At 44.3% G+C, this 26170-nt stretch overlaps 1 protein-coding gene across 4 annotated transcripts in view; it reads left to right on the top strand.

The window, feature by feature from the left end:
* Window positions 1-26170, top strand: part of ASAP1 (ArfGAP with SH3 domain, ankyrin repeat and PH domain 1) — a 142469-nt gene that overhangs the window by 48727 nt on the left and 67572 nt on the right. For 3 of the 4 annotated variants that reach the window (XM_082235529.1, XM_082235526.1, XM_082235527.1), the window contains exon 3: window positions 12116-12245. In XM_082235529.1, the coding sequence (XP_082091655.1) occupies window positions 12116-12245 (130 nt within the window). Of the gene's footprint in view, window positions 1-10339; window positions 10801-12115; window positions 12246-26170 lie in introns of those variants that run through there. The other variant, XM_082235528.1, reaches the window with a different exon arrangement.

The following is a 26170-nucleotide window of genomic DNA, read 5'->3' as shown; positions in this document are numbered from 1 at the left end:
TTCCATGCACAGTCTTCCTCCTGCAGCTTCATCCTGTGCACTTAGCGCCACCCACAGAGCTTTAGCTGAAACTCTGCTCTCCCAGCTCCCGCAGCTGACTTTTATGTCCAGTGTCAGAATCCCACCCTTCCAGAAGTCAGGGAGGCAATACAGGCGCTCTTGGGTCCTAGCTTCCTCCCTATTTTCTAACTTCCACGGGGTGGATTCTTCTTGCTGTCTCTCTCTCTATCTTTCTGTCCATCAGCTTTACACCCCACATTTCTTCCAAGGAGCTCAAGGTAGCAAACATGGTTCTCTTCCTCTCCATTTTATCCGCACAACAACAACCCTATGAAGTAGGTTAGGCTGAGAGGCTATCACTGGCTCAAGATCACGCACCAAGCTTCATGGCTGTGAAGGGATTTGAACCCTGGTCTCCCAGGTCCTAAGGGACGTGGGTGGCGCTGTGGGTTAAACCACAAAGCCTAGGACTTGCCGATCAGAAGGTTGGCGGTTCGAATCCCCGCCACAGGGTGAGCTCTCATTGCTTGGTCCCTGCTCCTGCCAACCTAGCAGTTTGAAAGCATGTCAAAGTGTAAGTAGATAAACAGGTATCACTCTGGCAGGAAGGTAAACGGCGTTTCCATGCGCTGCTCTGGTTCACCAGAAGCGGCTTAGTCATGCTGGCCACATGACCCGGAAGCTGTATGCCGGTTCCCTCGGCCAATAAAGCGAGATGAGCGCCGCAACCCCAGATTCGGACACGACTGGACCTAATGGTCAGGGGTCCCTTTACCTTTACCTTTACTCCCAGGTCCTAGCCTAGCTCTCTCCCCAATATGCCACACGGGTGCTTCCAAATTAGTTACTAGAAGAACCAGTAAGAAGCAGTGCCTTGCGGAAGTACTTAATGTGGATAACTGAAATGGAAGCTTCCACACACCCCTCTATTTTCTTTAAGTTGCAAAGATACCATGGACAGAATGCAAAGCCCCAGTCCTTTGCGTGTTGACTATTTATTGAGCTCCTTTTACAGCCGTGTGTTTCTGGCGGCGGCTGCTGGCACTTACAATGCGTGGAAACCTTTCTTCAGTTATCACACTTGATTCCCACCCTATGCTTAGGTCTATTTAAACCAATGGGGGAAATGAAATGAGATCGAAATCTTTACTGCTCTGCACAGGGAGGCCAAGAAACAATGATATATATTTGCATTCACGTGTGTGAGACCTATCAGGCACATCTGAAGCTCGCACCTGAAATACAGAATGCTGACAAAGGCTGAACTTGCATTGTATTTAGCATTGTATTGTTGCGCTGAGTTCTTGCATCTCGGAGGAAGCTGTGGTGAGAGGGCAGTAGTGATTTCTGTAGCATCTAACTGGTTCAAAAATAAATGTGTCACTTTCTGTTTTTGATGGAAAGTTAATAAATGATGTCAGCTCTACCCCACAGCAGGTTTCAGAGCTTGTCCTGGTGACTGTGTCGCATTTTGCATTTTAAAAGTTCAAAGGACTTGGCGTGCATTTATTTCAATAGCTCTCTTTCAGTCCTTATGATATAACCCAGAAAGGTAAAGGTAAAGGGATCCCTGACCATTAGGTCCAGTCGTGGCCAACTCTGGGGTTGCGGCGCTCATCTCGCTTTATTGGCCAAGGGAGCCAGCATACAGCTTCTGGGTCATGTGGCCAGCATGACTAAGCCGCTTCTGGCGAACCAGAGCAGCGCATGGAAACGCCGTTTACCTTCCCGCTGGAGCAGTACTTATTTATCTACTTGTACTTTGACGTGTTTTCGAACTGCTAGGTTGGCAGGAGCAGGGACCGAGCAACGGGAGCTCACCCCGTCACGGGGATTCGAACCGCTAACCTTCTAATCGGCAAGTCCTAGGCTCTGTGGTTTAACCCACAGCGCCACCCGCATAACCCAGCAAGGTAGGGCAGTATTATCACCGCTGGATTGTAGACTGGGGGAAGATAGGGCGGGATTCTGGCCACATCCATATCAGAGTTGGCCCTTCCATAAGGCAGAGTAAGGCAGCTGCCTCAGGCAGCACATTCTGAGGGGCAGGCAGTGGCTAGAAATGTGTGCTATGCACTCTGCCCTGCAGCCCCTAAGCTAGCTTGCTGCACCAGGATGCAATGAAGAACTCTGCTCCACCACATGATTGAACTACCAGTCTAGCCAGATTTTGTGCATAAAACAGGGGGTGCACCATCTTGTCCTTTGCAGCAAAATGGCTCAGGACATTCCTGATCAACCCTCTTAAATACTCTGATACCACTTTAACAGTCATGGCTTCCCCCAGAGAATCCTGGGAACTGTAGTTTGTTAAGCATGCTGACCACACAGACCCAAGAGATTCCATGGTTGTTAAAGTGGAATAAGAGTGCCTTAACTTTATGATGTGGCTGCAACCTGAGAGAAGCCGGCTTATGATGGGATGGTGGGAACTTATTTGTTACATTTATAACCCACCTTTGCCTCTGAGGAGATGAAGGTGACATACATGCTTCTCCTCATTTTATGGACACAACATCTTATGATGTAGGTTGGGCTGAGTAAATGAAATTCTTCTAGTAAACCCATTTTTTTGTACATGGTCTTGACAAATGTATGCATTTTTTGCAGGCAATGTCCCCTACTAGAATGCATTTTTGTAGCTTTTGTTGTTGTTTAGTCGTTTAGTTATGTCCGACTCTTCATGACCCCATGGACCAGAGCATGCCAGGCACTCCTGTCCTCCACTGCCTCCCGCAGTTTGGTCAAACTCATGTTCATAGCTTCGAGAACACTGTCCAACCATCTCGTCCTCTGTCGTCCCCTTCTCCTTGTGCCCTCCATCTTTCCCAACATCAGGGTCTTTTCCAGGGAGTCTTCTCTTCTCATGAGGTGGCCAAAGTACTGGAGCCTCAGCTTCAGGATCTGTCCTTCTAGTGAGCACTCAGGGCTGTTTTCCTTCAGAATGGATAGGTTTGATCTTCTTGCAGTCCATGGGACTCTCAAGAGTCTCCTCCAGCACCATAATTCAAAAGCATCAATTCTTCGGCGATCAGCCTTCTTTATGGTCCCGCTCTCACTTCCAAACATCACTACTGGGAAAACCATGGCTTTAACTATATGGACCTTTGTTGGCAAGTTGATGTCTCTGCTTTTTAAGATGCTGTCTAGGTTTGTCATCGCCTTTCTCCCAAGAAGCAGGCGTCTTTTAATTTTGTGGCTGCTGTCACCATCTGCAGTGATCATGTAGGTTATTTTCATGCATATATTCATTTTGCAAACACTTTCCTATACTATATGCATATTTGTAAATGTTGTTTGGTTGGAGAGCTGCTCTGCAAAAAAAAGTATGGATTTTGAAGGATGGTTGTGTTTTGGTTCTCGTATTGTTTCGTAAAGTGCGACTTGGGTAGGCTTTCGGACTGCATCCTATTCCTCCCATTTCTACCTGTGGCCCTCCCGATGTTGCTGGACTCCAACTCCCATCATCCAGATCCTGCAGAGCCAGTGTGGTCATGGGTGATGGCAGCTGGACTCCAACTGCATTTGGAGGGCTGCAGTTTTGCCATCCCTGTATTGGGGGGGGGGGGAGTGATACTGCCTTGTTTTTATGTGAGAAAGTCAAGGTACAAACTAGTAAACATATCGCAAGATATATGCTGTGTGTTCCCAAAGGCAAAGGACAGGAGCAGGTTGAAACAGGAAGAACAGAAGAGAAAGAAGCCTTGGGAACTAGACTGTTCACAACCACACTGTGCATTGAAAGTACATTGGGGAAAGCCATGTGCATTCAGCACATGGTATATATGCAGCCAGAATCCTGAGTTGGGTAGGGTACTGAGAATTTTAGGTTAAACATAGGGACGTGGGTGGCGCTGTGTTCTAAACCACAGAGCCTAGGACTTGCCGATCAGAAGGTCGGCGGTTCAAATCCTCGCGGCGGGGTGAGCTCCTGTTGCTCAGTCCCTGCTCCTGCCAACCTAGCAGTTCAAAAGCATGTCAAAGTGCAAGTAGATAAATAGGTACCGCTCCGGCGGGAAGGTAAATGGCATTTCAGTGCGCTGCTCTGGTTCGCCAGAAGCGGCTTAATTATGCTGGCCACATGACCCGGAAGCTGTACGCCGGCTCCCTCGACCAATAAAGCGAGATGAGCACCACAACCCCAGAGTCGGCCACGACTGGACCTAATGGTCAGGGATCTTTTTACCCTTTACCTTTACACTTCCCATGATTCTTTGGGGGAAGTCATGTACTCTAAGTTGGCTTTAAATGTATGGTGTGAATGTGAAACTCTCAATATTTAAGGAATTCCAAATGTAGCTGGTTGTTTTTTTTAGCAAACCCATGGGCCAAGCCCACCAAACACTGCTCCTATGTGCTCTCACGTCATGACGTGTGCTTTGACATCTGCGCTGCTTGCAGCCATAACTGTGCTGGCAAAACAATGGCTATGATCCATCCCTAAATATTTACTTGCCGAAATGGAAATGTTTAGGATTGGACCAGGAAAGAGGTTGGAAAACATTTCTTAGGGTGCAAAGGGAGCTTCCTTGTACTGAGTTCAGCACAAAGTGGCCATGGGTCTGAGGTCCCCAAGGCTGTTGTACAACCTTGTCTCATGGGTGGGCCGGCCCTACCTGGAGACCCATGGCCACTTTGTGTAGACAGTGCTGAACTCAGTACAAGGCAGCTCCCTTTGCACCCTAAGAAGTGTTTTCCAACCTCTTTCCTGGTCCAATTCTAAACATTTGTGTAGCACTGTCTACACAAAGTGGTCATGGGTCTCCATGCCTTGGGGACATCAGATCTGGCCTCCGAGGAAGACATTGCGCGCTGCAGCTACTGCTCTGGTGGCAGCAACAGCTGCAGCAGCCAGGTCTGCCTCTTCCTTGGCAGCCCTCTTCCATGTGGCCTCTTAGTGAATAGGAAGCGCTGGTGGTCTCCTTTCACTCTTGTTCCTGATGGAGCCCTTGCTCCTGATCTTCACTCACCCCTTCTTCCCTGATCAGTGCGAGAAGCCATTGTGTGGTTTGCTGTCAAAAAGTATTGGGCCAGTTCTGTCTCCAGGGTTTCAGACAGAAATCTTCTTCTCCATGCCTACAAGGATATGCAAGGGACCTTCTGCATGAAGCACAGGTGCTCTGCCACTGAACAAGGCAAATAAGGATATACGGTGAGCCTTGTTGTTGTTGTTTAGTCATTTAGTTGTGCCCGACTCTTCATGACCACATGGACCACAGGACGCCAAGCACTCCTGTCTTCCACTGCCTCCTGCAGTTTGGTCAAACTCATGCTGGTAGCTTCAAGAACACTGTCCAGCCATCTCATCCTCTGTCGTCCCCTTCTCCTTGTGCCCTCCATCTTTCCCAACATCAGGGTCTTTTCCAGGGAGTCTTCTCTTCTCATGAGCTGGTCAAAGTATTGGCGCCTCAGCTTCCGGATCTGTCCTTCCAGTGAGCACTCAGGGCTGATATCCTTTAGAATGGAGAGGTTTGATCTTCTTGCAGTCCATGGGACTCTCAAGAGTCTCCTCCAACACCACAATTCAAAAGCATCAATTCTTCGGTGATCAGCATTCTTTATGGTCCAGCTCTCACTTCCATGCTGGTGAGCCTACATTCTATTAAAATCCATGGAACTTCATGTTTAAGTCATAGTCTCATGTGTTCCAGTGGGGGGGGTGCATGCTGTTCTCTGGATTGGGTCCTTAATGCAGGAGTGGACTTTGGGCTTTCAAGTTTCAGCAGCGCCCTGCACAAGACCAAAAACTGGCTCAGCACCCAGTGCGGCAGAATCGGTTGCACTGCCCTAAATTTCAATTATGGTGCTGGAGGAGACTCTTGAGAGTCCCATGGACTGCAAGAAGATCAAACCTATACATTCTGAAGGAAATCAGCCCTGAGTGCTCACTGGAAGGACAGATCGTGAAGCTGAGGCTCCAATACTTTGGTCACCTCATGAGAAGAGAAGACTCCTTGGAAAAGGCCCTGATGTTGGGAAAGATGGAGGGCATAAGGAGAAGGGGACGACAGAGGACGAGATGGCTGGATAGTGTTCTCGAAGCTACCAGCATGAGTTTGACCAAACTGTGGGAGGCAGTGGAAGACAGGAGTGCCTGGCGTGCTCTGGTCCATGGGGTCACGAAGAGTCGGACACGACTAAATGACTAAACAACAAAAAATCTGCCTCCGCTCAATGCTGCCAATCAAATTACGGAGCAGAAATGTACTGGGGTTTCCTCCCTCCTTGGTTTATTCAGTCTGGAACAGGTGAGGCATACAGAATTTGCACATAACAAAAGGCCCGTTGAAGAAGAAGAAAAACACCTGAGGCCTTTTAAGGATGTACTGTGGGTAGAAGGACTGAAGGATAAAGGCACCCCTATCCCATTTCCATTCTGCCGCTGCTGCGTTATCCCCTAAGGTAAATCTGTGAATTGACTGTGAAGAAGGGAATGGGGAAAAGGAGAAAGCTACTTTAGCAGGGGCAACTTATAATGCTGTAAAATGGCAGGCAGGCAAAGGGTTAAATACCCTTCCCCTCCACTGCCGCTTCTAGTTGCCTCCTCCTGGTGCTGTTTTTCCTGTTTAAAAGGGTCATGAGGCGACTGTTGCACATGCTTGCATATATGATGTGCTCTGACCCTAACGTACCGTGAACAGGGAACAAAAGGGCAAAACCGGGTGTTGCAGATTTATTAATTATTTCCTCCTCGTGTTATTTGTTTGTGGCATTTGTACCCCACCCTTTCAACCCCCTCCCCCCCCAAAAGGCTCTCAGAGCAGCTTACGAGGATCAGTTGCAAGGCAGGCCCTGTCCTTAGGACTCACAATCGGAAAAGGCATGACACAGGAGGGGGGGGGACCCAGAAAGGGTGGGAGGAGAGAAGAGCAAGCTCAGTCACAAGTCCTTAAAGTTACAGTGGTACCTTGGGTTACAGACGCTTCAGGTTACAGACGCTTCAGGTTACAGATTCCGCTAACCCAGAAATAGTACCTCGGGTTAAGAACTTTCCTTCAGGATGAGAACAGAAATCGTGTGGTGGTGGTGTGGCAGCAGCAGCAGGAGGCCCCATTAGCTAAAGTGGTACCTCAGGTTAAGAACAGTTTCAGGTTAAGAACAGACCTCCAGAATGAATTAAGTTCTTAACCCAAGGTACCACTGTACAACCAATGTTGATGGTGGTTTTGGATGTCCTGCCCTCCAGAAGAGCAGTCTCTCCCCTGAAATACTCTCCCATTCCTGAGATCAGATCCAGGAGCACAGCTGATGACAACATCCAGGGCTGGAGAACAGGGCAGCTCTATCTGCAGTGGAGTTCTGTTCCTCATGCAGCTTCCTTCCTTCCTTCTAATATAGCATTTGCTGCTGAAAACGGCAGTGTCTAGTTTCCCCTGCTCTCCTCTCTGCAACGTATCATGAAACTTGCAACATACCGTGAAACTGGCCAGGTGATGTGATATCATCACCTCGCCTTACTAGCAGCAGCCAGTGACGTGGACTGGAGTCCAGAGAAACTCGCAGTGCGGTGATGTCACTTTCCAGAAGGTGACTTACACTAGATGCTATGTGGGATCAGCGAAACGGAATAGGGAGGAGAGATTGTGGTTTCTGTGGCAGCCACGTGTCTGCTGCAACCCCTGCATCTCTGTCGATTTTAGTTTCTCATTTTCCCAATCTGAGGTACTGTCATACCTCGGGTTACAGATGCTTCAGGTTGCATTTTTTTGGGTTATGGACCGCCAAAACCCAGAAGTACCAGAACGGGTTACTTCCGGGTTTCGGCGGTCGCACATGTGCAGAAGCGCTAAATCGCGTTTTGCGCATGCGCAGAAGTGCTGAATCGCGCCGCTGCAGGTTGCGGGCACTGAGGGTTGCGAACATGCATCCCACACGGATCACGTTCGCAACCCGAGCATCCACTGTATTTTACTGTGACTTTCTCTGAATACACAAGTTTGAATGCAATTTTGCCTCATCAACACAATTTTGTAGATCAGCGTTCCCCAATACAAAATGTTGCATCCCTTAATATCCCTTAGCATCCCTTAATGTGTGCATTGTTCTGCACGCTTTAGGATATGCTTTCTGCAGACGTTGCAAAATTTGGGGAACTGTAAATTTTGAAGGTTTCAGTTTGCATATTGTTCCGAAAGGGCAAATTAGGTAGCGGAGAACCTTTATATGTAAACTGACTTGCGTTTTTCACCTTCCCTTTCTGCCTACTGCCTGTTAATCAGCCTAGACCCAGTATGGGGAACCTGTGAGCTGCCTGATGTTGTTAGACTCTTGCTCCCATCAATCCCAGCCAGCATGGTCCTCATGTTGTGCAAGAACATCTAGAGGGCATGCAAGGCTGTGATGCTGGAGCCATAAATGCACGTCTTGGCACCTCATCGGGCAACCGGTGGACACTTCCTTCTTTTCAAACTGGTGCAACAGCAACATTGCACTTAATGACATCCTCAGATTTTCTCAGGTTGGATTGCACAGGCTTGGGGGCACCGTAAAAAGCTTCCCAGTCAGCACTTACCCACAGCAAAGAGCTACTGCAGCCGAGGCTTATCTTGGCTTGATTTTCTTTTTACCCAGATCCTTTAAATCCTTGTTGTTCGGCTTAGCGAGGCTGGGTGCCTTCAGACCCCGCCCCCCAACAATAAGGGATTGGAACAAATCTGCAAAGCAAATATGGGTCAACCTGCTTAAAAAAAAATGTCTGGTGTGACAAAGGAAAAGGAAACCTCTTGGCATTTCATGATATGCCAGTGGTTGCTTTGACATTGGACCGATATGGCTGTTACACACATGAAAAGTGTGTACACACACCCACACACACACACTGTGAGTGCTGGCGTTTCTTCCCTGCTTTCTCTTAAAAAAATATTCAGTCAAGATTAAGGCAAGGAACCAGCACGTTCACAAAGGCTACCTTCTCTGGTAGCAGAAGGTTTTGTGGCCCACAAAACAAGTCACAAGGAGATACTTCAAACAGCAACAGCAAGTTCTTACCTCCTCGTTCTGACTTCTGACCCTTACCCATGGGGAAAAGGGGATTCCAGGCCTTGTTTCACCTCGGATGTTTCCTCCTCTACCATTTAAGTTCCTGCATATTTAAATGCATATTTAAATGCATATGCATTTAAGCATGCACCTAACATGTGGACGGGGGTCGGGTGCATGTAGTATTTTAAAGTGGTCTGCTCCCAGACGACACTGGAATTCCCTCCACGGAGATGTCAAACTGGTTCCCTCCTTGTTGTCCCTCCTCTGGCAGGTGAATACCTTCTTGTCCCAACAAGGCTTTGGGGGAACTGGGTGCTTTTGATGAAAGGGCTGTTGCCATGCTGTTTTCGATTATTATATGTACAGTTTTAGCAGTTTATCTGTTTATATAGCAATAGATTTTATACACGTGCTCACTCAACTGCTCCCATAGGTGGAACTGGGACTCCTGCAGGTGCCGCACATTTGTTAGAACTCAACTTTTAAGCGTGGAAGCAGCTTCACTTCGGAATTCCCTGCCTGTTGAGGTCCACCAGGCTCCTTCACTTCAATCTTTTCGGCGCCTGCGAAAAACATCCCCGTTTTTAGGCGAGCGTACCCAGGTGCTTAGAAACCTGGGGTTAACCTTAATCTGTTTTAGTGCTTGTTGTTTTATAAGTGTGTTTTTAAAGTATAGTTGTGAATTTTTCTCGGTGTCATTGCCTTATCCTTTTGTAAACTGCTCTTAAAAAAAACCAAAAACCAATCAGGCGGTGTATAAATTTTATAAAAAAATTATAAAATATAGAGAGAGTTTTGACTTCATCAAAGTTTAATTGCTTTTTTCCTATTTTTTTTTAGCAATTCTCATTTTTATCCGTAAGCCGCCTTGATCCCCTGTCAGGGCGGAAAGTCGGGCTAAATAAATAAACAACTTCTTCTTCTATTAGAGGCTGCCTGCGTGTCTCTGCATGGAACATCAGCCTCCGCCGCAAGCTGCCTCAGCTGCGCGCGCTCACCCCACGGAAAGGCGCGTGCGTGCATGCGCGCGAAAGAGAGAGAGAGAGAGAGAGAGAGAGAGAGAGAGAGAGAGGAGAGCCATTGCGTACGCCTAGGCGCGTGCGCAGGGCTACTTCCTTGTTTTCCTCACGTGACAAGCCTCCTCCTGAGAGAGAGAGAGAGGGAGAGAGAGAGAGAGGGGCGGATGGTTGGTGGTAGGCGGAGCCAGCGCGGGAGGCGAGAGGCGGGAGAAGGGGGGGAAAAGCAGCGTAAGGGGCGATTGGTCCGTTCGGCGGGTGATTGAAAAGCGGGCTGCGGTGGGTCTGGACCGGTCGGGCGAGCGGCGCGTGCCTCTTTCCCCCCTCCCTCTCACACACAGACACACTCACAACCGTCAGGCGCGAGGGCGTGTGCGCGCGCACTCTCTCCCCTCCTCCTCCTCCTCCGTCCTTCCTTCACTCCCTCCATCTCTCGCGCGCGCTCCCGCCCCGGGAGGAGGAGGAGGCGGCGGGAGGAGGCGGCTGCAGGAGCCTGCGCGAGAGCGAGCTGCGCGGAGGGAGGAGGAGGAGGAGGAGGACGCGCGTCCAGCAGGCAGGCAGGCAGGCAGTCCAGGCTGGCTGGCGGGCGGAGAGCGGCTCGGCTCCCTCCTCACGTCTCGTCTTCCCGGGGACTTGGACCTGGACCCCCTCAGCCGCTGCCCTCCGCCTTCCTCCTCCTCCTCGCCGCCGCCGCCGCTCCTCCGCCTCCCCGCGCCGACTCTCCCCTCCTCCTCCCGCCCCCCAACTCCGGCTTGGGGAGGGGGGGCTCTCCGCCGAGAAGGGAGGGGGGCCGCCTGCGCAAGTTAGTAGCCCTCTGAGGAGAAATGTGGGGGGGGGGAGGACTGAGGGAGGAGGAGAAGGAAGGGGGTTTTCCGCCTCTCTTTTTATCATTAGTATATTTTTTGGCGGGGAACGACTCCCCCCCCCACTCACCTCACAAACACTCCCCCCCCCACTTCACTCTTGAGGGGAAGCTTTGTGGTTGTGGGTTTTTGTGTTTGTGCGTTAGGTTCACTGAAGGCGCTTTTCTGCCCACTTTCCATCTATTTTGGGGTGTGTGTGGTGGTTTTTTTTTGGGGGGGAGGGAAATAAGACCTGGGATGAGGGAACAGCCCCCTTTTTTTTCCTGAGGGAGATGTCAAGAGAATGTCTCTATCCCACCCCACCCCCTGCACCAAAAAAGAGAGAAGATAATATGAATACGGACTTGGGGAGTTAAGCTTTCCTGGGGTGGGTGGTGGTTGCTTTTTTTAATGGGGGGGGGCTGTGGTTTCCCTCCCCCCCTCCTCCATTCACTTTCCTGCTAGGAAAAAGAAAGATCTGGTCAGGAATTTCGCTTTCTGAAAGGCAATAAGAAGGAGAGAGGGTGTTACAACAGAGAAGGCTCGGATGCTGTGGTTCAATAGGCTCTCTGAGGTTCCAGAAGATGCACCCTCTTATTTATTTATTTTTAAAAATAAGGAATGGGCAAAACAATTGAAGAAGATCCCTTACAAAGTGTAACAAGAGTACGCCGGTGTTTGCAGCTTGGAAGCCCACTCTTTTGGGATCTGGTGTGGTGATGGTTGGTGGTCTAACCTTGGGATCGCCAGTCTGCACCCCTCTCCTCCCTCCCCACCCCTCACCCCCGAGCGGGCACTAATGTAGCCTTTAGGATAATCTTGAGGATGAGTCAACTGGATACCCTGTTTTCTTAAGTGGGAGAATCGAAGGAAGTCTCAAACTGTGGAGGAAAAGAAGAGACACCAAGGAGATGGGATCTATGAGGCAGGGTTCCCCATGGAAATGCTCTGTAAGGAACTGAGGTGGAGGGACACCCATCCTTTCTTCCTTCAAAATAAGACATCTTCGAAAGAAGTGAGCCTAGGGATGATGGGGGCAGAGACAGGCATCTCCTGTCATTCCACCCACCCCCCTCTACAGAAGCAGGCTGTGAACTCTATTCCGAAAAGGGTGCCGTGCAGTCAGAAGAGACACTAGGTGCAGAAAGGGGTGGTGGTGCGGATTACTTACACGCCTCCCTCAGCTAAAGCTTCTTTGCCCTGTCTTGTGTTTAATGCTCAGTCTCTCCTTGTCTCTTCTTTCCTTGTCTGTGTTCATCTGTTTCTGCTGGGCAGGATCATGCCGGACCAGATCACTGTGTCGGAGTTTATTGCTGAGACCACAGAGGATTACAATTCCCCAACCACATCCAGCTTTACTACCCGGCTACAGAACTGCAGGAATACTGTCACGCTGCTGGAAGAGGTAAATAAACACTTGTCACCTTTGCTTTCTGTGTATGGTTGCATGGGGAAGCCAGTTGACATGCATACCGCCCTGCTTTCTTCATGACTATAGCGTGGATGCTCTTGGGTGATGATTGCACACAGTGCTCATGTCTATGAATTCCAAGGGTTTTGGTGTTAAATGAGGTTGAATATTGTCTTTTCTGTGTCTTGTTATCCCGTGTTACTTTCCTGATGTCAGTAGTGTTGACTGCAGCAGGATTGTTTGATGACATGATTTATGCAGAGCAAACGGTTAGACAGAATGAATGAAGCTTGATGTGTTTTTGGCACAGATGAAGCAATGGATAATTGGTGGCAAGGACAAGCTGTAGAGGAGATCTCTTTGAAATGGGAGATTGGTGACAAACATTTTGGGCTATGATGTTGAAAGGGGAGGAATGCAATGCAAAATGATGCAGTCATGCCGTCTCTTGGATGGTAGAGCAGTTCTGCACAGCCTGATTCATGTCACCCATCTCAATATTAGCAGTTGCATGTCATTTTCAGTCTAAGTCAGGCAACATACCTATATATTCCTAATATTTTTGAATATTGTACTTGATGTGGGATGCATTGTTATTTAAAAATCTGACAATGAATTTTGTTTGCGTGGTGATTAAAAAGCTTGTGGAGATCACAGCAAGGTTAAAATTGGATTTTCATATCATGGTCCACATGGCTTCTTAAACTAAGTCTTGAGTTTCCAGTTACCTTATTTTTCAAAAGGTGTTGTTCATATTATAATGTTTTTGTGCATATTGTAACAGGCAAGATAAACTAGCTTTATTGAAATTGCAGAAGAGCTTTCTTTCACACATTCACAATAAAATTGTACTGATCAAGTTTGTGCTCTGGGGGACGCAAAATGCCATTCCAAAAGATTAGTTATAATTACTTCCTTGTTGAAAGTAATCTTGTATATTAACAGCCTGAGTGCTACTAAGTAATTGGATAATAGAATTGGAGGATAAGACCAGTTGTTTGTGAATATCTTGTTTTGAAGTGACATTGATTCAAGCTTGCAGATTTTCCACATTGTTGGTTTGTCGTTGCCCCTGCAAGAGTACTCTCAAGTAAAATTTCTCCCAGTACTGTATGTAGTTAAACATTGCTGTCAGCTGTTCATGTGACTCCAGAGAGCACTGAGATGGGATGCTACTGCATCTGGTTGTGGAAACAATGGTGACCTCTTCTGTCTAAAGTGTTGCTGGCCCTTGGAAGTCAGAAAGCTATCTATAAGCTCATATGGCATTGCCTAGTGCTAGGCAGTTTAGGACTGTCTGCTTTCATATCAGACTATGTGCCTATACTTCAGGCTTTCTTGTTCTTTAAAGAGTTGATAAACATATAGACAGAAGGAAGTCAGAGCTTTGCTTGCAGCCTGACAATCACTGCTGGTATCTCCCTCTGGCTTTCAGATCCAAGAAAGGGACAGGGAAATGTGCTCTGTACAACACACAAATAAGCACAAAAAATATATTTTCAGGGTCCAGGTGAAGAGATGGGAGGGATCTTGACAACTGAGTGCTGTGCTGAGCAGTCACTAATTTCACTCTGGCGTTCATTTTGAACAGACATATAACTTTGAAATACTAGTACTGGAGCTTCTAAAACAATATGTTGGTAAAAGAAAACTGGCAATACAGTCTCTCTGTGTTATATGTAGTCTGGCTGCATAAACTGGTAATCCGTTGAAAACTTGTGTTCCGTTTAAGTTTTTCCTAGGCCATTATGCTGAGTGGAGGAAGCAGGCTACTAACGTGTATCAGAATGTTGTTCAAAAATATGTATTTTTTCAGTGCTGCAGTCCTTAACACACTTAGTGAGGAACAAGTTGGGTCCACTATGCCCAGCATGTATTCAGATGTTGGAGAATTTTCAAAACAATGAATCCAGGGAAGTGTTTTTAGTGGGGAAACTGCTGCAAGTGAGAATGTTCAAAAAGGTTAATCCACAGTAGGAGGACTAGGCCAGTAGGGATCAGCCTGTTTTTGTTCGGTACCCTTCCAAAAGTAATTTAATCCCTTTCCTTTCTTTAGTAAGCCATTGAATCAGTGAGAATGTGACAAAATATCATTTTTATTTTGTTTCCACATTCCTTTATTCTAGCCAACAAGACATCACAGAGATGAATTCCTCATTTTCATGTCATAACAAATGGAACAAATTCATGAGGGGGAAAGGAAGTGATGGAATTCATTGGCTTTATTGATTATAGTTTCCTCCTCTTTTTCCAAGTAGCAAGCCAGATTGCTGATTATTCAGGCTTTATGCTCACTTCCTTATGACTTTATATAATGCTAAGTATAATGCATCTTGCCTTGCTGGAGGAAGCAATCCTTGGAATGGTCTTTTAAAGACTGTATTCAGTGAAAATGCTGGACAATATATTTCTATCAAATGGCTGCAGCAGTCAAAATCCCCCCTGGCAGGTTTTTAGAAGGGAGCCTGTTAATAAAGTACTAGCATCTTTCAGAAAAGAAACATCAGAGATCAAGTTCCTGAAGAGCTCTTGTATAGCCAACTGGAAGCATACTTGAAAAAGCCTGTATCCAGTGTTCAGACTTTTTTAAAGCGGAAAGAAAGTAACACACAGTTGGGTCAGGGAAAGGTCAAATTTGTAGAATAATCAGAGGTATTTTTTATCATTGCTCATATCATCAACTGTTTTTATTTTATGGAATGCTGATGAGCTGTAAATGCTCATAAAGTAAATACAGTATAAAATAGTAAAGGGAGGTAATTTTGCAAACATGTCTACCTTCTGCTTATCAAAGAGGAAGAACAGCCATTAACTGGCATTCTGTTGCACTGTTGGAGTATCAAATACCTGCTCCAGAAGGAATGGAGAACCTCAGCATTGGGGACCAATAGGCCCTCAGAGCATCTCTGTCTACCCCTTGGAACTCTCTCTGAGCCATACCTCTCACTGGCCCTGCTTTGAACCCTCTGGAATATGTCCCTGAACTGTGATAATGTTTCATGCTTGCCTGGAAAGGAGGGTAGAGAGGGAAATGTGAGTGTGAACAATCTTTTTTACTGTACCAAAGGTAAAATTCCCATTTATTGCTCTGCTTATTTATTACCTCTGTCATGCGATCCAAGGAAGGAAGTGTGGCCATTGGGCTGAAAAAGATTCCCTACCTCTGTGTGGCAGTTTTTGAACAGAAGTAATTTTAAGTCTGGATGGCAGGGAAATGTTTTATTATGTGGAAGTTTTGCCTTCAAGATTTGATCCCATCATCTTAAATAGTTAATAGAGTATAATGTTTGAACAAATGGCAGTTCTATTGGCATGGCAGTGTGGTTCTGGGATGAATGTCAGCATAGACAGTTCTCAAATGAGAATCTGTATGCCGTTTCTCCAGGTTCTTCCTTGAATTACTGTGGCAGTACTGGCTGGTCGAAGGAGTCCTCTGCTACTATGGATATGCAGTTAATTGTGCAAGGATAAAGTTATAAACTGATTTCCAGCAAAGTGGTTTTATAGTCTATTTTCCCTTGATGCTCAAGCCTGGGGGTTCTCTCTGTGTGCACATCTGCTGCTAAAACAGACGTCCAAGGACTGCTCCTTACTAACCAGAATATATTGCACATAAGACCACTAACAGTGGATCGACCATTTTGGGGAACTTTTTGTGTGTGAGAAGGGAAAATCACCCGACTGAACTTAAATGTGGGGTAGGGTAGATCCATCAGGAGTTCATTTAGAAAGGATAAAAGGAATTGCAATTTAAGTTGACTTTGGGAAGGTAACTGCGTACTATTAGCTTGGATAAAATAAAAGCCTATTCCACACAATATCTAATCAGAGCTGTTCGACAGTGGAATATACTCCCACAAGAGGTGATGGACTCTCCTTCCTTGGAGGTTTTAAAGCAGAGGTTGGATGGCTTTGTGTCATGGATGCTTTAGCTGTGATTCCTGCATTGCAGGGGGTTGGACTAGATGACCCTTGGGTCCCTTCCAACTCTAAGATTCTGTGAAAGCCTCTGTGAAACCTGTATTTATTCTATGTGCACTCTCAACACATAGGGAAGTTCATACAGGAGAAGGCATTCTTTGAGAAATGAGTCCAAGCCATTTAATACGTTAAAGAGTATAATTGGAACCTTGAATTGAGCCTGGGAGCCAAGGCAGACGCTACAGTTGAGCTGGGATCACTGAAATGTGCTTCCTGTAGTTAGTCAGTAGGGCTTGACAAGCATCTGCATTTTGTACCAGCTGAAGCTCCTCCAGGGGCAGCCTCATGTAGAGTTTAGTAAAATAATCCATTCCAAGGTGTGTCCCGTGTATGAATGGTGGTGGACTGATCCTGATAGTTGAGGAGATGTAGTAGACAATTTATCAAATGTAAGTGATAAAAAATATTCCTTTCTGCTGCAGGCTGAATTTCTGACTGTGGAAAAACTTAACCCCATCAAATTTAGGTGGTTTCCTTCTCCATTAGATATCCCCTTTTTTCCTTGCTTCCTTATTTTTCACTGAGTGCATTTTCTGTTACATTTTCAAACTTGTATATGCTTCTTTAATAGGTGCAGAAATACTTATTTAAAAAAACAACAACACCCATGTAAAAATAGGGTCCTTGGAGAATCTTAATAAATTTGCAAATGTCTAAGGCAAGCTGCAGGCAGTATTAATCTACCTGGGTTCTAAAGTGTACTGTATTATTTTTACCAATAAACGAAGGTTACATGATAATCTCTACTAAAGCTAAAATAATGGGATTATTTCTGTATTTTATGTCCTTGCTGATTTGTTTCAATAATAATTCAACAAAGGTCTTATTGCTCTTCTTGTATTGCATTTTTTTTCTTGCTTAAAATATATTTTGAAATTTGATAGAGGCACACAGCCACACCCTGCACATTAGTTCTGTTCTGTTCATTCATCTAGTTTAAATATTTTGCTACATGCCTATACCACTCAAAACATAAAATGTAATGGCCCCTTTATTTTTCACTTACCACTAGATATACATTTATGATTTGTAAGTGTCTGTAAAGTGCACTACAGTGGTACCAAGGGTTACAGACGCTTCAGGTTACAGATGCTTCAGGTTACAGACTCCGCTAACCCAGAAATAGTACCTCGGGTTAAGAACTTTGCTTCAGGATGAGAACAGAAATCGTGCAGCAGTGACGCAGTGCGTACCTAAAGTGGTACCTCAGGTTAAGAACAGTTTCAGGTTAAGAACGGACCTCCGGAATGAATTAAGTTCCTAATCAGAGGTACCACTGTACTGCAATCTGTGAAATAGAATAAGAGAGTTCTAGTTAAAACAACTCTGAGCATATTGTTATTCCTAGAAATCTATTATCAGATTATTTAATTTGACAGTTATAAAATATTCTGGCTATTGCTTCCAGAGCACACCAAAACCTAGTTAGTCCATTATTTCACACAGTGGCCAGCCAGGTGCCTCTGGAAAGTCTGCCTATAGGTCTAAGGGCTGTAGCCCTCTTCTGCTATTGTTCCATAGCCACTCTGTTCTAACTCTTCTGCCAGTCTGCTTCATCGAATGGCTGTGGGTTCCAATACAGGGAAAAATGCAGGGTTCTAATAGAGGGAGAAAATCATTTTGCTAAATCATTTTGTTGCCTGTTCTCCCAGCTGAGATACATATTTATGGAGCTATTCACAACCCCTATTAACCACCTTAATATATAGTTTATATGTGTAAGATCTTCAGCATGTTTTAAAGCACAAAAGCAGGAATATTGCTTATTTGTGTCTTCTATAATAGCTGAGGGCATAACATTTAAGAGTTTTGGTCAAGGAAATCCTATCTCTGAATTTCTGCATGTCCTTTAAGCAGCAAGGTGGGACAAAAGAATGCAAAGGGGACATTTCCTACACAACACCTGACTTTTAGAAACTGATATAGGGAGCAATCCTATGCATGTGAAGCTGCTATAAAGCAACCTGGTGTAAAGTTACACCAGATGCAAACTCTGCTCTGCAGCAAGGCTACTGCTCTGCTGAAGCCTAACAGAAGGAAAACAAGCCTGTAAAATAGTATTCTGTGCCGGGTTGTCAGGTCACATGACCAAGCTGAATGGACTTGGGATCTAGCCAAGTCCCCCTCTCTGATCACGCACCTGCTGCCGCTGCCACCCCTTTAAGGGAGCATACACCAGCCTCTGTTCAGCCAGGATAAGCAAGATACTGTATTCTGGTGTATCTTTGGCTGAGCCAAGGTTGGGGACTTAACATTGGCTGAGCCACGGAACTTTCAGCTGAATTGGGAGTTCTGCTGCATTCTTACCTTTGTAGAAGCTGTGTTGGGTCATCTTCAACTAGACTTGTTCATCTATATGTATCATAACATTGTATTTAATAACACTTTCCACCAATTAGCCAGGAAGTGACATTAAGCTAACTGGCTTGTATTTCTCTGGATCCCTTGTTAAATTGGCTGCTTTCCAGTTCCTTGGAGACTGATGTTAGAAGATCAGTAATTTCATATTTCAGTTCTTTAAACTCTTGGGTGGATACCATCTGGCTCTAGTGACTTGTTAACTGTCATTTTGTTGATAGGTCCTGGAATTTTCAATCTCTGTCACCACAATTTGGCTCAGTTGTTCAGAATTTGTTCTTCAATATGTCCTGTTGGGCACAGGTATAAAGTATATGTGTAGAATTATATATATTACCTTTCTATATACCTTACAGGTAAGTCCTTCTGTCCAGTAGAGAGAGCTCAGGGTGGCTTTCCTTAAAAGATTTTCACCACACTAGAGTTAAGGCCAGGAACATAGGTTTAAATATTCACCATGTTCTGCAGCAAACTGCTGGCATGAACTTAATACAGTATGCAGTGTGGAGTGCTGAGGGAGTAGGAAACACAGATGCAAGCTCTTAGTTACAATTTCATCTAATGACATGAGTAAAAAAAGGTGTCAAAAGTTGCTGGGCTCTGCTGTGTTAATGGAGTGGTCCTGTGTCTCTTTTCTTTGATTCAGCTGGATAGAGCAACTGTTGCCAGGTTGATGAATGGAGGTGCTTGGCTTCTTGACAGAGCTGTTGCTGGATGTATTTAAAAAATAGTTATGTTAAGACGAAGATCAACTTTTGGAACAACAGTGTTAAGCCAATATAATGTAGTGGTTAGAGCATTGGACTAAGGCCTGGGAGGCTGGGGTTCTAATCCCCACTCAGCCATGAAGCTCACCTTGGGCCCATCACTGTCTGTTAGCTTAACCCTAACCTATGGTACAAGGTTGTTGTGAGGATAAGTTGGGGAGAAGGAGAACTATGTCTGCCACCTTGAGCTTGTAAAAAGGTAGGTGAGATATAAATGTAATAAGTTTATAACAAAACATGGTTTACCAAACCTTATACCACAATTTAAAGTACACTTGAATGTATATTAACTTGCAGTCCATTGGAGTTCATTAAAATACAGTGAATTTAGAACAAAAACTGTTGTGATGCAGTATGTGTGGGGTTGCCCTTGAAAAGAGTCTGGAAACTCTTACTGGCCCAAAATGTCATTGTCATGGTTGACAGGAGCTGGCAAAACTCCAATTTTGCACTATCTCCTTTGGTTGTCTTTCTAGGCCCAGTTTAATGAAGTGTGTGTTCTTAACTTTTAAGCTTCAAATGGCCTGAGGCCTTGGGGGCTTGAAAATCGCATTCTCCTCTGTGTTCTCTTCTGTAGGCATTGTTCAGTATCTGAGGCCCTGCTCCATGTTCCCTTGCTTGCTGGAGCTCAGCCATTGGTAGCAAGAGATGGAGTTGTTTCAGTCTTCCCATAGGGGCCTAAGAAAATGTGAAAATTTCAGAAGGCTTTTGGTGGTTGATAAGTGTTGATTCAGATTTTTGCTGGTTTCTTGTTTTGTCTTTCATCTGCTCTGGACATGGCTTATTGCTCTTATGTTTGGATTTTTTTGGAATGTTTCAGTTATATGATTAGTTGCCTTTTGTTTCTTACAAAAGAAAAGTGGGGTTATTAACTCAAGTATATTTCAGAACGGAGCCCTTGATTAGTAAATATATTGAGGGCTACAGTTAAGAAGAAAATGCTTATAGGGATAAAAATATTTTCAAAATCGTTTATTGAGCATTTGACAGCATTCCTTTCATGGTATTCAATTTAAAGTTTTTCATTTTGCTTCTGTGGATTACCTAGTGCCAACTGAAAAGTGAAAGAAAGGGGAAGAGTTAAACTGCTTATGCATGCTTGAGAATTCAGTGTCTGTATAATGCCTCCCCAAACTTACTTTGTATTTATGATACAACAATTTCTGCATTCCATATTCTAACATAGGGAAGCATTTTTCTTTGTTGGACTGCATGCAAGTTGTGGAGTCAAAATTGGGACCCCCCCCCACTCCTTCCTTGCTCAGTGGGCTGTCAGGAAAGGAGATTACTCTCACCAGATACTTAAACTGATTGGTGGCAGAAGGCTTTTCTCATTGGAGATTGCTGCTCCCTCCACTGATCCATCTATGTTGGCTGCCCCTCCTGCCCCCACACCTGCAAGACATTAAGCTGAGGGCAACGTGTAACCCACCCCATTCTAAAAAGTGACATCTTCTGCAATCATAGCAATAAAATAAACACTCGGTAGTGAGTTGAATGAATATTTTTATGGCGAAGAACAAGGTTGTTAGATTTAAAAGTAATGCATTCTCTGTGTACTAGAACGTGTGTAGTAAGGTTAATGCAATACCACTGGAGAGCTTCAGCACAAGTTGCTCTTAGGTGTAATTAATGCTTTTGAATAAATATCAGTAGTAAGTGTCATTGTATTGTACGCATTGAAACTAAATGCAGAATAAGAATATGAACATCAGTACTTCATAAGTTTAGTGATTTTTATTCAGGGGACTTCCACCCTGCTAATGGATGTGTTAATGTTGGAGACCTATTGTGCAGTAAGGTAAAGGACCCCTGGATGATTAAGTCCAGTCAAAGGAAACTATGGGGTGCGGTGCTCGTCTTGCTTCAGGCCAAGGGAGTCAGTGTTTGTCCACAGACAGCTTTCTGAGTCATGTGTCCAGCATGACTAAACCGCTTCTGGCGCAACGGAACACTGTGACGGAAACCAGAGTGCACAGAAATGCCGTTCACCTTCCTGCCGCAGCGGTACCTATTTATCTACTTGTACTTGTATGCTTTCAAACTGCTAGATTGGCAGAAGCTGCGAAAGAGCAATGGGAGCTCACCCCATTGTGCGGATTCGAACCGCTGACCTTCCAATCAGCAAGCTCCCATTGTTAGTGAATCTGAGTGAATAGCAAATCTGACACAATTTGACTGGGATAAAGCAGTAAAACAAAAGCCCGCCTGTAATTAGAGATGGACTGAGCAGCCAAATTTATCTCTGTTCAAATTTGGTAGTGCTCAGTCATAGGCCCATCACATATTGTGTGGACTTTTTTGAAAGAACGCTCCCTCTCCAAACCTGCATTTAAATTGTGCCCATTTTGTATGTAAAATACAAACAAACAAACAAATTTGTGAATGTTTACATAAACTTTTTTTTTTTAATGTACATTTTTCCGCACAGTGAGAATGTATCACAGAATCTAGATAAGCATGTAATCCGATTGGGAGTGGTGTTCTAGTCTGCAGGCAAGTTCAGCAGCATTAGATTGGGTCAGTCTTCTGAAAAAAAAAAGCAGGCTAAATGAATTCCTCTTCCATTTGAATCTGTAATCAGTGTTGTGAAAGTGGACAGTCTTCTGGTGTCATTTGTAAGAGATGCTGGCAGAATAAAGGTATTAGAAGCCTGTCCCAGGTCCTCAGATGTTCCAACTGCCACTCTGCTGATTAATTATGCTATGGTCTTGGAAACAAGATAGAGAATCCAACAAGGATGGATTTCCAGCACTTCTGCTGTACATTGATTTTGAGGATCATTCTGGATTAAGAGTCTCTTTGATTTTTGCTTCTTACAATAATCTAGTTTATGTTTGACTCCTCATAGTAATTCCATGATGGTTATGTAGCACAGTGCATGTTGCATTATTTCACAGATGGAAACTCCACATTGATCTTACTCAAGAATAATAGCATTTGTGATTATTCAGTGACTGACTCTATAGTGCTATTCCTGTACAGTGGTGCCTCGCAAGACGAAAATAATTTGTTCCGCGAGTCTTTTCGTCTTGCAATGTTTTTTGTCTTGCGAAGCACGGTCCGTCGCAACTGCACCTCTTCAAGCGGCTTTAAAAAAAAAGCACAAGATGTTTTCATCTTGCGAAGCAAGCCCATAGGGAAATTCGTCTAGCGAAGCAATGCAAAATCGAAAAACCCTTTCGTCTAGCGAGTTTTTCGTCTTGCGAGGCATTCGTCTTGCGGGGCACCACTGTAGATAGAGCTTGCTTTATAGCAGACCTATAGTAGAAATGGCTATTTTTATACTGAAGAATCACTGAGCCTTAAATACAACTTATTACGTTCAGTTATTTATTTTTCTGATTACAACTTCTGGTTTTAAAAACCAATAACCAGAAAGTTGTATTTTGGGAATCGGTGTGAGGTGAGGTTTTTTTTAAAAAAAAAGTCAGTAGATGTAGAAGAGAAAGTAAGCAACACCTGAATATTTCTCTTTCAATATAGCTCTCCAGCCCAAGCCTCTAATGTTTCCATCTGGTTGAGCCAGTGATTTGAGGTAACGGGGACATAAAGAAACAGAGTAGTGTATGAATTGCATGAAACTCAGCTAGAGTTTGCATCTTCTACTACTGTACTCTCCCAGTAGCAGCCTTTCATTATTCCACCGCTTGTGGTCAAGTATGAGCTGAACAGTCAGCTACTGTTGCAGAGGGAAAAGACCTTGTTTCAAAATGAAGTTGAGTTTAACTGCACTTTTAAAGGAAAGTGATTCATAAGGGCAACAAATAGATAGAAGGGGGAAATGCTAAGTCATGCTATAGTTAAAAATAAATCCCAGAGGATGCTTGAACTTCCATTTTCAAGCTGAATACATTGCCACATGCCAAGTAATCCGTTTCACTAAAGTACAAACCCCAGATGACCTTTTTGAGAACAACTCCTGTTTTCACCCACATCACCCACATCTGGAATTTTACTGTCCTTTTGAGTCTGGGTTCCACCCAAACTGCTTTAGTAAGTGTTCCCACGCTAAACTTGCAATCTTACGCACACTTACCTGGGACTGTATTGAGTAAATTTACTTAAGATCAGGCTGTATAGTTCTTTTAAGAACATTGAAGGTGATGTCACTAATGGATCATAATTATTTATTTATTTTGGTCCTGGTGTTACTTCTGGTCAAACAAATACTGTAAAAACCTGTTAATTGGAGACAAAAATAAATTGAGTGTACATTTCAAGAGGAATTATGCTTGCATCATACTACACAACAGTTGTGGTTCTGAAGGGAAAGACTAATTTTTCTCCATGTTGCCTGCCTTTTTAGGCTGATGCAGACTTAATGTGGTATATCTCTTAAAAATGGTTATGGGGTTATGAAATCATGTGCACATTTACCAATTGCTTCTCTGTTAAGCATGGACTCCTACTACTACCAGACTCTACAGCTGTTACACAACCAGCACTAACCAATGTTTATCTTAACCAGCATTTGAAACTGGGGTGCTGTCTTCAGGAGCTAGTGGGTGAAGACTTCATAGCTTTGTTTTGTTTATTAGTCTCTGCCTTGTTTTGAATGTTTTGTGCTTTCTATACAAGCATGCTCCTCCCTTCCCTTCATCAGTGTGACCACAAGAAGGAAATTGGGCCTTCTTTTTCCTTCTGCAAGGAGAAAAGAAGGAAATAGGGTCTTCTTTTTCTATCTGCAAGGAAGCGTCTATTAATATTTTCAACTAACAACAGATAGTTTTGTTTAAACAAGAAGGAATGGTGGTTGGTTTAAGTTATGGTTTGTCCAAGTAAGAAACAACATTCTGGCTTGTTTGGGCAAGTGTAAACTAATCAGAGTTTGTCATTTCATCCAAAGTGGAACAAACTGCATTTGAAAATGAAAGCAAATGCTTCCATTCTCCTTGCAAGCACACTGGAGGAGGAGGAGGAGAGAAGGCTCCTCATAAATGTTGATGCTAAAATATTTTGTTTTAACACCAAGACACACTTTTAAGATTTTGTTGCAGAAATTCATATGCAAAGTTGGTCAAGCAAAGATAAGTGTGTTAATCATAATAGCAGTTCTAATGCATTTACTAGATTGCTAAATAAGCAATACTCTTACCTCATATTGGAAAAGTTGTGAATTTTTCAACATTTGAAATTACTACTACTGGACCCAGGAGTGCAGTCTGTGAGTTTGCTGAGCAGATTGTTCCTATGCATTTTGCTTGGCTCAGAATCTTCCAATCCAATATCGAGTGAAATGAACTGATGAATGTTTAACAATATAAGTGTACAATGAAGAAATAAACTCATAAATAAATTGAGAAGCTTGTTTCGGTATAGGCAGCTGGCAGTGGGGGTACAACATTGCAGGGGGTTGGACTAAAGACCCTTGTGATCTCTTCCAACTGTGATTCTATGAACATAGCTATTGTGGTTGGTATTCATTGATAGCCTTATTCATAAGGACTGTTGCTGCCATGTGATTCCAAAGTTGCAAGAGATGTGGTAATGGGGGGAACAATCATACTCTTCCCACACCAATAACCCATGGAAGCTCTACCTATGAACAAGGTAGTAGGGAGAAAAGTAGCAAGTATGGACAGTTTATTTCCCTTTTCCCCCTCTTATTGCAACTTAATGGTAATAATTTCACAGTAACTGTGGCCCACACACATGAGGTTAGTGAGTGGAGAAAGAAGAGCAGGGAGGAATTGGGCAGCCCACAATATTTCCACATACACCCTCACATCTCCTAAGTTCCTGCTTCTCTCTAATGAGGCAGCAAGTGGCTTGAGCCCCACCATGCACGGAGCTTATACTTGGCATGAATGGCTAGCATAAGCAGATGCATAAGCAGATTGTGAGTCACTGCCCTAGGGGAGTAGCAGAAAGTCCAGAATTAATATGCCTGTGGTCTGTTGTGGTGCTATGCACATGAAACAATAGCTGCTGTACCTGTACCAGTGTGCAATAAGAATAATTGCATTAAAAAACATCAATGGGTCTATAAGTGGTATATTATTGTTAATTTTTGAATTGCATTGACGTTTTAATGAAATGTGATGCTGTATATTTGAACTGTCAAGATTAATATATGCTAATGTCAGCATGAGTTAATTGATAATAACCTGCTTTTAGATTCTCAGATATTTAAAGAGAATTAAGAGAAGCACTCAGTTGCCCTTTAAAACTTGATAATTCCTTTTGTAACAGGTAGCAATAAGTTTTCCTTCTTTTTCTTCACAATTGCAAAGAAAATGATTCATTTAGCTCTGTGATTATTGAAAATCCATAGGCAAGATACAGCTGAAAGCATTTTCACGTGTTTGGTGGTGGGACTCGGGGAGTAATCTACTACTTTTGGTGTACTGTTATGTGTTTTCTTAAACTGTTAGGTACTATTCCTTAGCTGCAGACACACTTCTTTGCTTTTTGGCTAAAAGTTTTATACTTCAAATTCTGGATATTCCATAAGATGTTGAATTTGAAGCCTGCTATAGTGGCCATGTGTGGACGTCATGTTGACCATAGCCATAGTTAGGGAAATCAGCCTGTGAATGGACTGTGTGCTGGTCTACGCAGCTCATGTAGTTCCTGTTTCATTTCTCCTTTGCTAGAGTGGGGAAGCAAGCAGTGAAGTGGCTGGCTAAGTGTTGGATGTGAACCACCGCTTGTGCTCCCCCCCACCAACCACACTGTGAGGGGTAAGCAGAGAACAAACTTTAGCTGCTCTGTGCTAGGTAGCTGATGTTTAGAAATACGTATTAAACCAGGGTTTAGTAATTTCTATGTGAGCAGTGCAAAACCTTAGCCCTGAGATAAAAGGGGAGG

This window comes from Podarcis vaucheri, assembly GCF_965113315.1.
Source record: "Podarcis vaucheri genome assembly, chromosome: 8".
Lineage (NCBI taxonomy): Eukaryota > Metazoa > Chordata > Lepidosauria > Squamata > Lacertidae > Podarcis > Podarcis vaucheri.
Note: the sequence above shows the minus strand (reverse complement) of the source record. Positions and strands in the feature narration are given on the sequence as shown.